This window comes from Anomaloglossus baeobatrachus, chromosome 5, assembly GCF_048569485.1.
Source record: "Anomaloglossus baeobatrachus isolate aAnoBae1 chromosome 5, aAnoBae1.hap1, whole genome shotgun sequence".
NCBI classification, from domain to species: Eukaryota; Metazoa; Chordata; class Amphibia; order Anura; family Aromobatidae; genus Anomaloglossus; species Anomaloglossus baeobatrachus.
Window position 1 is genome coordinate 40,527,530 of NC_134357.1, and position 14,797 is coordinate 40,542,326.

Consider the following 14,797-nt stretch of genomic DNA (forward strand, 5'->3'; position numbering starts at 1 on the left):
GCCTCCTCGTGACTATCTGGCCGCGCCAGCAACGTCCTTGGTCGGTGGCAGGCTCTCCCACTTTGGCGACGTGTGGTTGCAACACGTCTCCGATCAGTGGGTGCGGGATATCATCTCCCACGGCTACAGGATAGAATTTTCTTCCAGCCCGCCAAACAGATTTTTTCTGTCCACCCCCCCCTGCTCCAAAGCCGCTGCCTTCTCTCAGGCCGTGGCATCCCTGCAGGCCAACGGTGTAATTGTTCCGGTTCCCGCCCGGGAACGGTTCAGCGGTTTCTACTCAAACCTCTTTCTAGTCCCCAAAAAGGACGGTTCCTTCCGACCCATCCTGGATCTCAAGCTTCTCAACAAGCATGTTCAGGTGCGGCACTTTCGCATGGAATCTCTGAGATCGGTCATTGCTTCAATGACCCAGGGAGATTTTCTGGCATCCATCGACATCAGAGATGCCTATCTGCATGTGCCTATTGCGGTCTCACACCAGCGTTGGCTACGCTTTGCGATCGGAGAGGAACATTTCCAATTCGTGGCTCTCCCCTTCGGCTTAGCCACGGCCCCTCGAGTATTCACCAAGGTCATGGCAGCAGTGGTTGCGGTCCTGCACCTCCAGGGGTTGGCAGTGATTCCTTACCTGGACGACCTTCTAGTCAAGGCCTCATCCAGTGCAGACTGCCAGCGGAGTGTCTCTCTCACTCTCGCCACGCTAGTTCAGTTCGGGTGGCTTGTCAACCTGCCCAAGTCCACTCTGACCCCGACCCAGGTGCTTTTGTACCTAGGGATGCAATTCGAGACTCTGCCGGCACTTGTCAAGTTGCCCTTAGTCAAACAGCAGTCCCTTCGTCTGGCGGTGCGCTCTCTTCTGAGGCACCGCCGTCATTCCATCAGACACCTCATGCAGGTGCTGGGTCAGATGGTGGCGTCCATGGAAGCGGTCCCCTTTGCTCAGTTCCATCTGCGTCCCCTGCAGCTGGACATTCTCCGCTATTGGGACAAGCGGATCTCTTCCTTACACAGGCAGGTGGCTCTGTCGTCACAGACCAGGAGCTCCCTTCAGTGGTGGCTTCGGCCCCTCTCTCTGTCTCAGGGACGCTCCTTCCTGACTCCGTCCTGGGTGATCCTCACCACGGATGCCAGCCTCTCCGGTTGGGGAGCAGTATTTCTCCATCACCGAGCTCAGGGCACTTGGACTCCGTCCGAATCAGCCCTCTCGATCAATGTGCTGGAGCTCAGAGCTGTGTTTCTAGCTCTCCTAGCCTTTCACCACCTGTTGGCGGGCAAGCACATTCAAGTTCAGTCGGACAACGCGACAGCAGTTGCCTACATCAATCACCAGGGCGGGACTCACAGCCGTCTGGCGATGTTGGAGGTTCAACGAATCCTCCAGTGGACAGAGGACTCCAAGTCCACCATGTCTGCAGTCCACATCCCAGGCGTGGAAAACTGGGAGGCCGATTACCTCAGCCGTCAAACCGTGGACAGCGGCGAGTGGGCCCTGCATCCGTCAGTGTTCAGATCAATCTGCCGCAAGTGGGGCACTCCGGAAGTGGACCTAATGGCATCCCGGCACAACTACAAGGTTCCGGTTTACGTGGCTCGCTCCCACGATCCTCAAGCCTTCGCAGCAGACGCACTGGTTCAAGATTGGTCTCAGTTCCGTCTGGCCTACGTGTTTCCCCCTCTAGCGCTCTTGCCCAGGGTTCTGCGCAAGATCGGAATGGAGGGCCGTCGAGTCATACTCATTGCTCCGGACTGGCCCAGGCGAGCTTGGTACCCAGACCTGCTCCGTCTGTCCGTAGAGGTGCCGTGGCATCTCCCGGACCGCCCAGACCTTCTCTCTCAAGGTCCGTTCTTCCGCCAGAATTCTGCGGCTCTCAGATTGACGGCGTGGCTCTTGAGTCCTGGATCCTGACGGCTTCAGGCATTCCCTCTGAGGTCATCTCCACCATGACTCAGGCTCGGAAGTCTTCCTCGGCCAAGATTTACCACAGGACTTGGAGGATTTTCCTGTCCTGGTGTCGCTCTTCCGACCATGCTCCTTGGCCGTTCTCCTTGCCGACCGTCCTGTCTTTTCTACAGTCCGGTCTACAGCTAGGACTATCCCTCAATTCCCTCAAGGGACAGGTGTCGGCTCTGTCGGTATTGTTCCAGAGGCGTATCGCCCGACTGGCTCAGGTGCGCACTTTCATGCAGGGCGCATCTCACATCATTCCTCCTTACCGGCGGCCCTTGGATCCCTGGGACCTTAATCTGGTCCTCACGGCCTTACAGAAACCCCCCTTTGAGCCTCTCAGGGAGGTTCCCTTGTCTCGACTTTCACAGAAAGTTGTTTTTCTAGTAGCCATAACTTCTCTCAGGAGAGTTTCTGATTTGGCTGCGCTCTCTTCGGAATCCCCCTTTTTTGGTGTTTCACCAAGACAAGGTGGTTCTTCGTCCGTCTCCGGACTTTCTCCCTAAGGTGGTGTCTCCTTTCCACCTTAACCAGGACATTTCATTGCCTTCTCTTTGTACGGCCCCTGTGCATCGCTTTGAAAAGGCGTTGCATACCTTGGATTTGGTGCGAGCGCTCTGAATCTATGTGTCACGCACCGCCGTTTTTAGGCGGTGCACCTCACTTTTTGTGCTAACCACAGGTCAGCGCAAGGGTCTCGCTGCTTCTAAACCGACCCTAGCTCGTTGGATCAGGTCGGCTATCACCGATGCCTACCAGTGTTCTCAGGTGCCTCCCCCGCCGGGGATTAAGGCGCACTCGACCAGAGCTGTCGGTGCCTCCTGGGCTTTCAGGCACCAGGCTACGGCTCAGCAGGTTTGTCAGGCTGCCACGTGGTCCAGTCTGCACACTTTTTCGAAGCACTACCAAGTGCATGCTCATGCTTCGGCAGATGCGAGCTTGGGCAGACGCATTCTTCAGGCGGCTGTCGCCCATTTGTGAAGTTAGGTTTTGCCTACTTCACAGTTTGGTTTATTTCCCACCCATGGACTGCTTTGGAACGTCCCATGGTTTGGGTCTCCCATAAGGAACGATAAAGAAAAAGAGAATTTAGTTTACTTACCGTAAATTCTTTTTCTTATAGTTCCGACATGGGAGACCCAGCACCCTCCCTGTTGCCTGTTGGCAGTTTTTTTGTTCCGTGTGTTTCACCGGCTGTTGTTAGTAGTCAGAGTTCCGGTTATTCCGAGTTTTACTCTATCTCTACTTATGGGTGGATGTCCTCCTTCAGCTTTTGCACTGAACTGGGTAGATTGTCATCCAGGGCGTGTATATAGCCCGGAGGGAGGAGCTACACGTTTGAGTGTAGTACTTTGTGTGTCCTCCGGAGGCAGAAGCTATACACCCGTGGTTTGGGTCTCCCATGTCGGAACTATAAGAAAAAGAATTTACGGTAAGTAAACAAAATTCTCTTTTTTTCAGTACATTTATATGGTGAAGCATAGGGTGTAATTGCTCGTCTTGCAAAAAAATAAAAAAAATAAGTCGTCCTATGGCTGCGTCAATGGAAAATAAGAAAGTTCTGGCTTTTAGAAAAAATGAAGGATAAAAATCAAGTGACTATTATTCATTCTTCAGACAGGAGACTGGACTTGGTTGAAGGAATTTTATCAAAGATTAATGGATCAAAAATGGCAAAGAAAGAAGAAAAGTAAAGAACATTGGTACCAAAAGGCCATACTCTCGAAGTTCCTCTATTACAGGTATTGAGCCCCCCCTTGGTTCCCTCTATAACCTCCACATTTGTCCTATGGTCCCTGGTCTTCTTACATTTGTGCTATGATCACCTGCGATATTTGAAACAACGTTTATGGCTGCAAGGTAGAGATGGCTAAATCTGGAATTCTCTGTTCTCTTCTTCCAGTATTAATGGGGATGACCCTGCTGAACCTGTCCCCTCTACCTCTCACCAGCCTACAGAAGAACAGAATCTCAGGGGGTCGTCCGGCAGTGATCACGTCTCCTGGCCTGCTCCTTTTGAGACATTGAGTTCAGTGCCAGAAGAAGGTGCTTCCAACCAGGTGAGGTGAAGGAATGTGCTGTTGGCGTTTTGGTCTTTTTGTTTGTTTGGGGTTTTTTTGTATTTTTTTTCTAATCTAATTAAATAATAAAATCTAAAAATAAATTAAAAAAAAAAAAATATTCATATATATATATTAATATTATATTTATATATATATATATATATATATATATATATATATATAATATTATATATTATATATATATATATATATATAATATGTATATATGTATATGTATGTATGTATGTATGTGTATATATATATATTAGCACCGACCATCAAAAGGTTTTTGGGCATCAGACTTGCAAATCGGCTGTTTGAAGAGGACACAGCCTCCTATTGAATTCCACATCCCCTTCACTGTTTACCAAGCACAGCGAAGAACATATAGTACCATTGACGTGAATGGGACCAAGTTTTCAAACCAGGTCAATCACAGACTATGCTAAAAGCATAAAATGCTGCATGTTATACAATTAAGGGGGCGCCAATCTGTAAGAGTGCCTAAAGCATTATTGGACTCGTCTGGTTCCCTTCAAAGTTTGTGTCCGTCTGGAAATCTACAGATTACATATGAGACCAAAGTCATCAGTTTGGACTTCTCTAAATTTGGAACGTGTTGGAAGTGATTGCCATCAATAACCCAGGACACATCACACTTAAAGAGAATTTGTCACCAGGTTTTTGCTCCCCCCCCATCTGAGAGCAGCATAATGTGGGGACAGAGACCCTGATTCCAGCAATGTCACGTACTGAGCTGTTTGCTGTCATTTTCATAAAATCAATGTTTTCTCCGCTGCAGCAGTTGTACAGGGCTCATGAATATGCTGGACTACCTGCAGCACACAAAGTAGTCCTGTAGTGATATCCTACTGCTGATTAATCAGTGATTTTAACAAACCTACACTAAGCAGCCCAGTAAGTGACACATCGCTGGAATTGGGGTCTCTTCCCCTACGTTATGCTGCTCTGATTAGGTGGCTAAAATCTGGTGACCGATTCCCTTTAAAGGGACTGCCCAGAGGACATTTGTCGACATATATACATTTGCTACAAGATGGGTTTTCTTTTTCGCTCCTAATTGGGAGACCCAGACAGTGGGTGTATAGCTACTGCCCTCTGGAGGCCGCACAAAGAACTACACTTAAAAGTGTAAGGCCCCTCCCCTTCTGGCTATACACCCTCCCGTAGGAGTACAGATTCCTCAGTTTTAGCTTTGTGCGCAAGGAGGTCAGACACGCACGCATAGCTCCATTGTTTTTAGTCAGCAGCAGCTGCTGACTATGTCGGATGGAAGAAAAGAGGACACATATAGTGTCCCCAGCATGCTCCCTTCTCACCCCACTGTATGTCGGAGGTGTTTGTAAGGTTGAGGTACCCATTGCGGGTACGGCGGCAGGAGCCCACATGCTGATTCCTTCCCCATCCCTTTTTACAGGGCTCTGGGTGAAGTGGGATTTACTGGTCTCCAGGCACTGAGACCGGGCTCCATCTACAGCCCCTGGACAAGATGCTGGATGGAGCGGAGTACATCAGGGACATGGCCCTGCATCCTCAAGGTACTCTGTGTCCCCGTGCAGGCGCTGACACCGCAGCATGCTGGGTGTTGTAGTGCGCCGGGGGACATCAGCGCTGCGGCGCCTGTGCCATGGCCTCATTCAGCTTAGCTGAAGCAGGCACACTTCCTGGAATCGGTCGCGCCGGCCGCTGGGACTGCGGTGCGGCTGGCACTTGTGGTGCGCCGGGGACTTCAGCGCGGCCCGCGCTTTTACGGCGGCCGCGCTGATAACTCGAGTCCCCGGCTTTTGCGGCCTGCTTCCGTTCGTTCCCGCCCCCGGACCTGCCAGTCAGGAGAGGGGCGGGACGCTGGCCACATCTAGAAATCGGTCATGCCGGCCGCTGGGACTGCGGCGCGGCTGGCACTTGTGGTGCGCCGGGGACTTCAGCGCGGCCCGCGCTTTTACGGCGGCCGCGCTGATAACTCGAGTCCCCGGCTTTTGCGGCCTGCTCCCATTCGTTCCCGCCCCCAGACCTGCCAGTCAGGAGAGGGGCGGGACGCTGGCCAGTGCATCAGCGCTGAGGGCTGGAGTCGTTTTTACATACTCCAGCCCTCACAATCGGCACAGAGGGGACACTGTTTCCCGCACTTTTGTTTGGGAACTCCCACGGACCGCCCCTCTCCACAGACGCCGGCAGCCATTCCTGCTGACACGCTGAGCTGCAGAGGGGAGCCGGGGAGACCCAGACAAGGAATTCTTCGCCTCTTACCCGCTATTCAGCGGGCGGTAAGCAGCCCTCAGGGCTCACCCCCTCTTGTGCCAGTAGTATTCTTAGTATTTTGTTGCACAAATACTTGGTATTACATAGCGCTGGTCGCCCTTTGGCTATAGACTCTCTCACATTCAGAGAGCCAGCAGCATGTCGTCCGCAAAACGCAAGGGTGCCAAAGCACAGACATTATATGCTTCCTGCACCGCATGTGGGACTTTTCTACCGGCAGGCTCCACGGACCCCCATTGTGTGCAGTGCTCGGCCCCTGCGGCGCTTGCGCAGCCGGGGCCTCTGCTGGACGTGACCCAGGGTGTACCACCTGTGAATGCTGTCCAGGTGACAGGCACTGAGTTTGCAGCTTTTGCTGACAGAATGTCTCTCACTATGTCACAAATTCTTGACACATTGCGAGCTAGGCCTGAACTTCAGGCCACGGACACTGTGCAATCATTGCCCCCTGGTCCCCCTCAGCTCCAAGCTCCGGGACGGGCATATACACCTCAGGGTGAAGACTCTGACTCGGACGATGGCCCCGGGCAGCCTAAGCGGGCTCGCTATGACGGGCCCTCACATTCATCTCAATGGTCAGGATCCCAGCGAGATGAATCTATGGGTGATGAGGCGGACGTAACTGATCAGGATTCGGATCCTGGAACCGCTCTCAATCTAGATACACCAGATGGTGACGCCATAGTTAATGATCTTATATTTAACATCAATAAGATGTTAAATATTTCCCCACCAGCTCCTCTTGCGGAGGAGTCAGCTTCGCAGCACGAGAGAATCCATTTCAGATACCCTAAGCGTACTTTAAGCACTTTTCTGGACCACGCTGACTTTAGAGACGCAATCCAGAAACCCCACGCTTATCCTGAAAGGCGGTTTCCTAAACGGCTTAAAGATACACGCTATCCTTTTCCTCCTGAGGTGGTCAAGGGTTGGACCCAGTGTCCAAAAGTGGATCCTCCAATTTCCAGGCTTGCAGCTAGATCCTTGGTTGCAGTTGAAGATGGAGCGGCACTTAAAGATGCCACTGACAGGCAGATGGAGCTCTGGCTGAAATCCATCTATGAAGCGATTGGAGCGTCATTAGCGCCTTCTTTTGCAGCCGTATGGGCACTCCAAGCTATCTCAGCCGGGCTTGCGCGAGTTGACTCCGTCACACGTGCATTTGCCCCGCAGGTAGCACCATTGACCTCGCAAATGGCGACATTCGCGTCGTACGCGATTAATGCTGTTCTTGACGCTACAAGCCGCACGGCAGTGGCGTCAGCCAACTCAGTTGTTTTGCGTAGGGCCCTGTGGTTGAGACATTGGAAAGCAGATTCTCATTCCAAGAAGTGCTTAACCAATTTGCCTTTTTCTCGTGACCGATTGTTTGGAGAGCGTTTGGATGAAATCATCAAACACTCCAAGGGTAAGGACTCCTCCTTACCGCAACACAGACAAAACAGACCCCAACAGAGGAGAGGTCAGTCTGGTTATCGGTCCTTTCGAGGACCGGGCAGGTCCCAATTCGCATCGTCAAAAAAGACTCAAAAGGACCAGAGACGCTCAGATTCTTGGAGGTCTCAGTCACGCCCAAAAAGGGCAGCCGGAGGAACCGTTGCCAAAACGGCGTCCTCCTGACTTGAGGTCTCCGATTCCCACACCCGCGGTCGGTGGGAGGCTTTCCCACTTTGGCGACATTTGGCTGTCACACGTCAAAGACCGTTGGGTGAGGGATATTCTGTCTCACGGGTACAGGATAGAGTTCAGTTCTCGTCCGCCAACTCGTTTCTTCAGAACTTCTCCCCCACCAGACCGAGCCGATGCTCTGTTGCAGGCGGTGGCCGCTCTAAAAGCGGAAGGAGTGGTGACCTCCGTCCCTCTTCAGGAACAAGGTCACGGTTTTTACTCCAATCTGTTTGTGGTCCCAAAAAAGGACGGATCGTATCGGCCCGTCCTGGATCTAAAGTTGCTCAACAGACACGTAAAAGTCAGGAGGTTCCGGATGGAATCCCTACGCTCCGTCATAGCCTCAATGTCTCAAGGAGATTTTCTAGCATCAATAGATATCAAAGATGCGTATCTCCACGTGCCGATCGCACCAGAGCATCAGCGGTTCCTACGCTTCGTCATACACGACGAACACCTGCAGTTCGTAGCGTTACCTTTCGGTCTGGCAACAGCCCCCCGGGTCTTCACCAAGGTCATGGCAGCAGTAGTAGCTGTACTGCACTCGCAGGGTCACTCGGTCATCCCGTATCTAGACGACCTGCTTATAAGGGCACCCTCTCAAGAGGCATGCCAACACAGTCTGAAAGTGGCACTAGACACTCTCCAGAGTTTCGGGTGGATTATCAACTTTCCAAAGTCTCATCTAACCCCGACCCAATCTCTGACTTATCTTGGCATGGAGTTTCATACTCTCTCAGCGATAGTGAAGCTTCCACTGGACAAGCAGTGCTCGCTGCGGACTGGAGTGCAATCTCTCCTTCAGAGCCAGTCGCACTCACTGAGGCGCCTCATGCATTTCCTAGGAAAGATGGTAGCAGCAATGGAGGCAGTCCCGTTCGCGCAGTTTCATCTGCGCCCTCTACAATGGGACATTCTACGCCAATGGGACGGGAAATCGACGTCCCTCGACAGGACTGTCTCCCTCTCTCAGACTGCCAAGGACTCTCTGCGTTGGTGGCTTCTCCCCACCTCATTGTCACAGGGAAAGTCGTTCCTTCCCCCGTCCTGGGCAGTGGTCACGACGGATGCGAGCCTATCAGGGTGGGGAGCGGTGTATCTCCACCACAGGGCTCAGGGGATGTGGACTCTGGAAGAGTCCACCCTGCAGATCAATGTTCTGGAAATCAGACCAATCTATCTTGCCCTGCGAGCCTTCCAACAATGGCTGGAAGGCAAACAGATTCGGATTCAGTCGGACAATTCCACGGCGGTGGCGTACATCAACCACCAAGGGGGAACACGCAGTCGCCAAGCTTTTCAAGAAGTCCAACGGATTTTGACGTGGGTGGAAAGCAGAGCGTCCACCATATCCGCAGTTCACATCCCAGGCGTGGAAAACTGGGAAGCAGACTTTCTCAGTCGCCAGGGCATGGACGCAGGAGAATGGTCCCTTCACCCGGACGTGTTTCAGCAGATCTGTTGCCGCTGGGGGACGCCGGACGTCGATCTGATGGCGTCACGACACAACAACAAGGTCCCAGTTTTCATGGCACGGTCTCACGATCACCGAGCACTGGCGGCAGACGCCTTAGTTCAGGATTGGTCGCAATTCCGACTCCCCTATGTGTTCCCACCTCTAGCATTGTTACCCAGAGTTCTCCGGAAAATCAGGTCCGACTGCCATCGAGCCATACTCGTCGCTCCAGATTGGCCAAGAAGGTCGTGGTACCCGGATCTGTGGCATCTCACGGTAGGCCAACCGTGGACACTACCAGACCGTCCAGATTTGCTGTCTCAAGGGCCGTTTTTCCATCTGAATTCTGCGGCCCTGAACCTGACTGTGTGGCCATTGAGTCCTGGATCCTAGCGGCCTCAGGTTTATCTCATGAGGTTGTTGCCACAATGAGACAGGCTAGAAAACCATCCTCAGCTAAGATCTATCACAGAACGTGGAAGATTTTCTTAGCGTGGTGCGTGGCTCAAGGGTTTTCTCCCTGGCCATTTGCATTGCCAACTTTTCTTTCCTTCCTGCAGTCTGGGTTGGAAAAAGGCTTGTCACTTAGCTCTCTTAAGGGTCAAGTCTCCGCGCTATCCGTATTCTTTCAGAAGCGCTTGGCACAGCTTTCTAAAGTACGCACTTTTCTCCAAGGAGTTTGTCATATCGTTCCTCCTTACAGACGGCCATTGGAACCCTGGGATCTGAACAAGGTTCTCATTGCTCTCCAGAAGCCGCCTTTCGAGCCTTTGAAAGAGGTTTCCCTTTCTCGGCTTTCACAAAAGGTAGTTTTTCTTGTGGCGGTCACGTCTCTTCGAAGAGTGTCCGAGCTAGCGGCGTTATCTTGCAAATCTCCCTTCCTGGTGTTTCACCAAGACAAGGTAGTACTGCGTCCAATTCCAGAGTTTTCTCCCAAGGTGGTTTCTTCCTTTCATCTCAATCAGGATATCACTTTACCATCTTTGTGTCCGCATCCAGTTCACCAATTTGAAAAGGGTTTACATCTGTTGGACCTGGTGAGAGCACTCAGGATTTACATTTCTCGCACGGCGGCTCTACGCCGTTCTGATGCGCTCTTTGTCCTAGTCGCTGGTCAGCATAAGGGATCGCAAGCTTCCAAATCCACCCTGGCGCGGTGGATCAAGGAACCAATTCTTCACACATACCGTTCTGCTGGGCTTCCGATTCCATCTGGACTGAAGGCCCATTCTACCAGAGCCGTGGGTGCGTCCTGGGCATTGCGGCATCAGGCTACGGCTCAGCAAGTGTGCCAGGCGGCTACCTGGTCGAGTCTGCACACGTTTACCAAACACTATCAAGTGCATACCTACGCTTCGGCAGATGCCAGCCTAGGTAGACAGGTCCTTCAGGCGGCGGTGGCCCACCTGTAGGAAGAGGCTGTCTGACAGCCCGTTCATGTGGTATCTTTTTACCCACCCAGGGACTGCTTTTGGACGTCCCACTGTCTGGGTCTCCCAATTAGGAGCGAAAAAGAAGAAGGGAATTTTGTTTACTTACCGTAAATTCCTTTTCTTCTAGCTCCAATTGGGAGACCCAGCACCCGCCCTATTTGTTCTTAGGGTTTCGTTTTTCGGGTGCACATGTTGTTCATGTTGTTTCTTAAGTTCTCCGATCATGTTATCGGATTGAATTTGTTTTTGAAACTGTTATTGGCTTTCCTCCTTCTTGCTTTGGTACTAAAACTGAGGAATCCGTACTCCTACGGGAGGGTGTATAGCCAGAAGGGGAGGGGCCTTACACTTTTAAGTGTAGTTCTTTGTGCGGCCTCCAGAGGGCAGTAGCTATACACCCACTGTCTGGGTCTCCCAATTGGAGCTAGAAGAAAAGGAATTTACGGTAAGTAAACAAAATTCCCTTCTTCTTATCTCTTTTAATCTGCCTTTCTGATGAATCACGCATGCAGCTCCGTCCCTGGCGGCATTTACGTGGTTTTTTTTTTCTTCTTCTCTGAAGTACTCGCTTTTTCAGAATCAAACATTCATGGCTGAAATCATGCGCCCACTAGCTGATACATGGGGCCTTTTTAAAGATTTTTTTTTATTTTTTTTAACGTAAGATTGTGACTGACAATTTGACTATTTTCAATGACAGAATTAAGAGTACAGCTCTGGAGTATAACACTCTGTGTAATTATATCTTCTTACCTGTATATAAGCAGTGAAATGGTGACTAAAGCCGGACTTGTCCTTCTACAGTTTTAATGTTAATCAACCACAATGTAAATGATGGCGGAGCGCCTATTTTATAGGAATGTGCTGTGACAATTTAAATCTCATGTGCTTGCCCTCTCCACAGGGAAATGTGACCAGTGACCCCTCACTGCTAGTGGAGCACGTGGCCCCTGCGGCTACAGAACCCAGTGCTCCCAGTTTGTCTATTGACAGGGAGAACAGTCAGGTATGAATTATGTGAAGATACAGAGTAAGCACATAATTCTCCAAAAAATGAATCTGGCATCTGTAACCAATCACACTGTAGACTTAGTCGGACACATCGATTATTTTCTTTCTTTCCAGTTCTTTTTTTTTTTAAATTTTTTTTTTTTCTTCTTTTTTTTTCATGTTAACGCGAGACATTTTCACCCATTTCTTTGCTGAGTTCTGCTCTTGTCTTGACTTTAAGTTTATTCCTTGTTTATCTTATCCAGGGTCTTAAAAATGATTTTGTTAGAAACATCCTTTGGACGTTTGAGGACATCCACATGCTCGTTGGCTCTAACATGCCGATTTTCGGAGGAGGGAGATATCCGGCGGTCAGTTTGCGGCTACGGTAAGCTTGCAGGGTCAAAATGGATTTTTAGTGCTTTATGTATGTGTGTATATATGTATGCATATAATATTTATATCGCATCTGGATCCTGGAGGGATCACATAACCCTTCTCCAGTAAGCAGAGACTGTGAAAGAAGTCCTGTAATTTTCTCTCCCAGGTTCCCACAATCTGTATAGCAGGAATCTCTTCAGAGCTGGGGCGTTGCACCCTGGACGCTCTTCAGAGCTGTTGCGTTGCACCCTGGACGCTCTTCAGAGCTGGGATATTGCACCCTGGACGCTCTTCAGAGCTGGGATATTGCACCCTGGACGCTCTTCAGAGCTGGGGCGTTGCACCCTGGACGCTCTTCAGAGCTGGGGCGTTGCACCCTGGACGCTCTTCAGAGCTGGGGCGTTGCACCCTGGACGCTCTTCAGAGCTGGGATATTGCACCCTGGACACTCTTCAGAGCTGGGATATTGCACCCTGGACGCTCTTCAGAGCTGGGGCGTTGCGCCCTGGACGCTCTTCAGAGCTGGGGCGTTGCGCCCTGGACGCTCTTCAGAGCTGGGGCGTTGCGCCCTGGACGCTCTTCAGAGCTGGGGCGTTGCGCCCTGGACGCTCTTCAGAGCTGGGGCGTTGCGCCCTGGACGCTCTTCAGAGCTGGGGCGTTGCGCCCTTGACGCTCTTCAGAGCTGGGGCGTTGCGCCCTTGACGCTCTTCAGAGCTGGGGCGTTGCGCCCTTGACGCTCTTCAGAGCTGGGGCGTTGCGCCCTTGACGCTCTTCAGAGCTGGGGCGTTGCGCCCTTGACGCTCTTTAGAGCTGGGGCGTTGCGCCCTGGACGCTCTTCAGAGCTGGGGCGTTGCGCCCTGGACGCTCTTCAGAGCTGGGGCGTTGCGCCCTGGACGCTCTTCAGAGCTGGGGCGTTGCGCCCTGGACGCTCTTCAGAGCTGGGGCGTTGCGCCCTGGACGCTGGAGAAAAAGCAGTCTCGATGGGGATTAGAGGTTGTCCACTACTTTTACATTGATGGCCTATCCTTAGCATAGATCATCAATGCCTGATTGGTCCGGGTCCGACACCCTGCACTCCCACTGATCAGCTGTTCTCGGACGCTGCGGCCTGTGGCCAGAAATGCTCCGTTCTGGAGCTGCCCTGTCTTCAGATAGAGGCCGGGTACTGCTCATCATCCACCTTCTATCCTGCTCAGATGTTGATGACCTATCCTAAGGATTGGCCATCAATGTAAAGATACTGAATATCCTCTTTAATCCCCATTGGGACCGCTTTTTCTCCCTCCACAGTTGAATGGGAAGCATTGTGGAAAATCTCAACCACATCTGTTTTTGTTCCGAGTCAGAACGGTTACTACGTTTATGCTTAATTTGGGGGTGAGGAAGTGATGCATGATACAGAAGTGACAATCCTGTGTCAGTTCTTGCAGATTGTGTGAAATTTACACCAAAAGTCAGTGTAAACTCTGCTGGTTTTGCACATCATTACATTTTAATGTCTCCACTTTTCTTATTGATTTAGCGACAACAACAAACCGATCAATGTGCTGACCGGGATTGATTATTGGCTGGACAATCTGATCTGCAATGTCCCAGAGCTCGTCATGTGCTTCCACGTGAACGGCATTGTGCAGGTAAGACGTAAACTCATCGACACGGGCTAATTTTCATGGTACTGTTAACAAAATTCCACACCTCAAGGCCCTCTACGTGATCGTTTTTTGGGATTTCCATTGTATTGTCCAAGTGATAATTCCATCACTTGTGCAATACTAAGGAATTCCTGAAAACATAATCTGGGGTCTTGAAGACTGGAATTGGGGCAAGGCGAACCCTTTAAAAAAAGACTAAAAACTGGATTAATGGGATTATGAGATTCATTGAAAAATTACCCTTCAATGGACGCCATGTTGAGCAATACGTCCTTGGCAGTATCGTATTTTTCGGATTATAAGATGCACATTTCCTCTCAAAAATTTGGGAGGAAAATGAGGGATGCGTCTTAAAATCCGAATGTAGCTTACCGGGGGAAGGGTGATGAAGAGGGGTCAAAGGAGGCAGGGGTAATGCTATGCGGTGTGCTGCCGGCGCTGTTCTGTGCATTGTACAGCGTAGCTCTGCGAGGCTGCTCTGTGCAGCGGGCGGTCATTCTGAAGATGTCTGCAGTCAGGGCTTCAAATAATGGGGCACAGTCAGAGTTGGCAAGTGCACAGATGGAGCTCTCAGCTCAAGCTCTCATCTGTGCACGCGCCAATTCCGGTCGCCATTATTTGAAGCCCTCACCACCGACATCTTCAGAATGGCTGGTGCCTCACTGCCCCCCTGCTCAGAGCTGCGCTGCCCCTCCAGCCCCGCACGGAGCAGCGCCGCCTCTCCAGCCCCGCACGGAGCAGCGCCGCCTCTCCAGCCCCGCACGGAGCAGCGCCCGCAGCGAGTATCTGTGCCCCCCTCTTTACCACTCACAGCATCGCAATACTCCAGTACCGCCCCTGCCTCCTGTGACCCCCCCCCCCTCCATTGCTGGCCCCTCTCCTTGGTAAGACACCACCGGATTATAAAGCGGAACCCATATTTTTTT

The 14,797-nt window shown here is 51.4% G+C and overlaps 1 protein-coding gene across 3 annotated transcripts in view; it reads left to right on the forward strand.

Annotated features, from left to right (window-relative positions):
* The window catches only part of EDRF1 (erythroid differentiation regulatory factor 1), a 182,963-nt gene that overhangs the window by 37,250 nt on the left and 130,916 nt on the right, over positions 1-14,797 (forward strand). For 2 of the 3 annotated variants that reach the window (XM_075348435.1, XM_075348436.1), the window contains 5 exons: positions 3,566-3,690; positions 3,852-4,008; positions 11,753-11,854; positions 12,105-12,226; positions 13,742-13,853. In XM_075348435.1, the coding sequence (XP_075204550.1) occupies positions 3,566-3,690; positions 3,852-4,008; positions 11,753-11,854; positions 12,105-12,226; positions 13,742-13,853 (618 nt within the window). The remainder of the gene's footprint in view (positions 1-3,565; positions 3,691-3,851; positions 4,009-11,752; positions 11,855-12,104; positions 12,227-13,741; positions 13,854-14,797) is intronic. The other variant, XM_075348437.1, reaches the window with a different exon arrangement.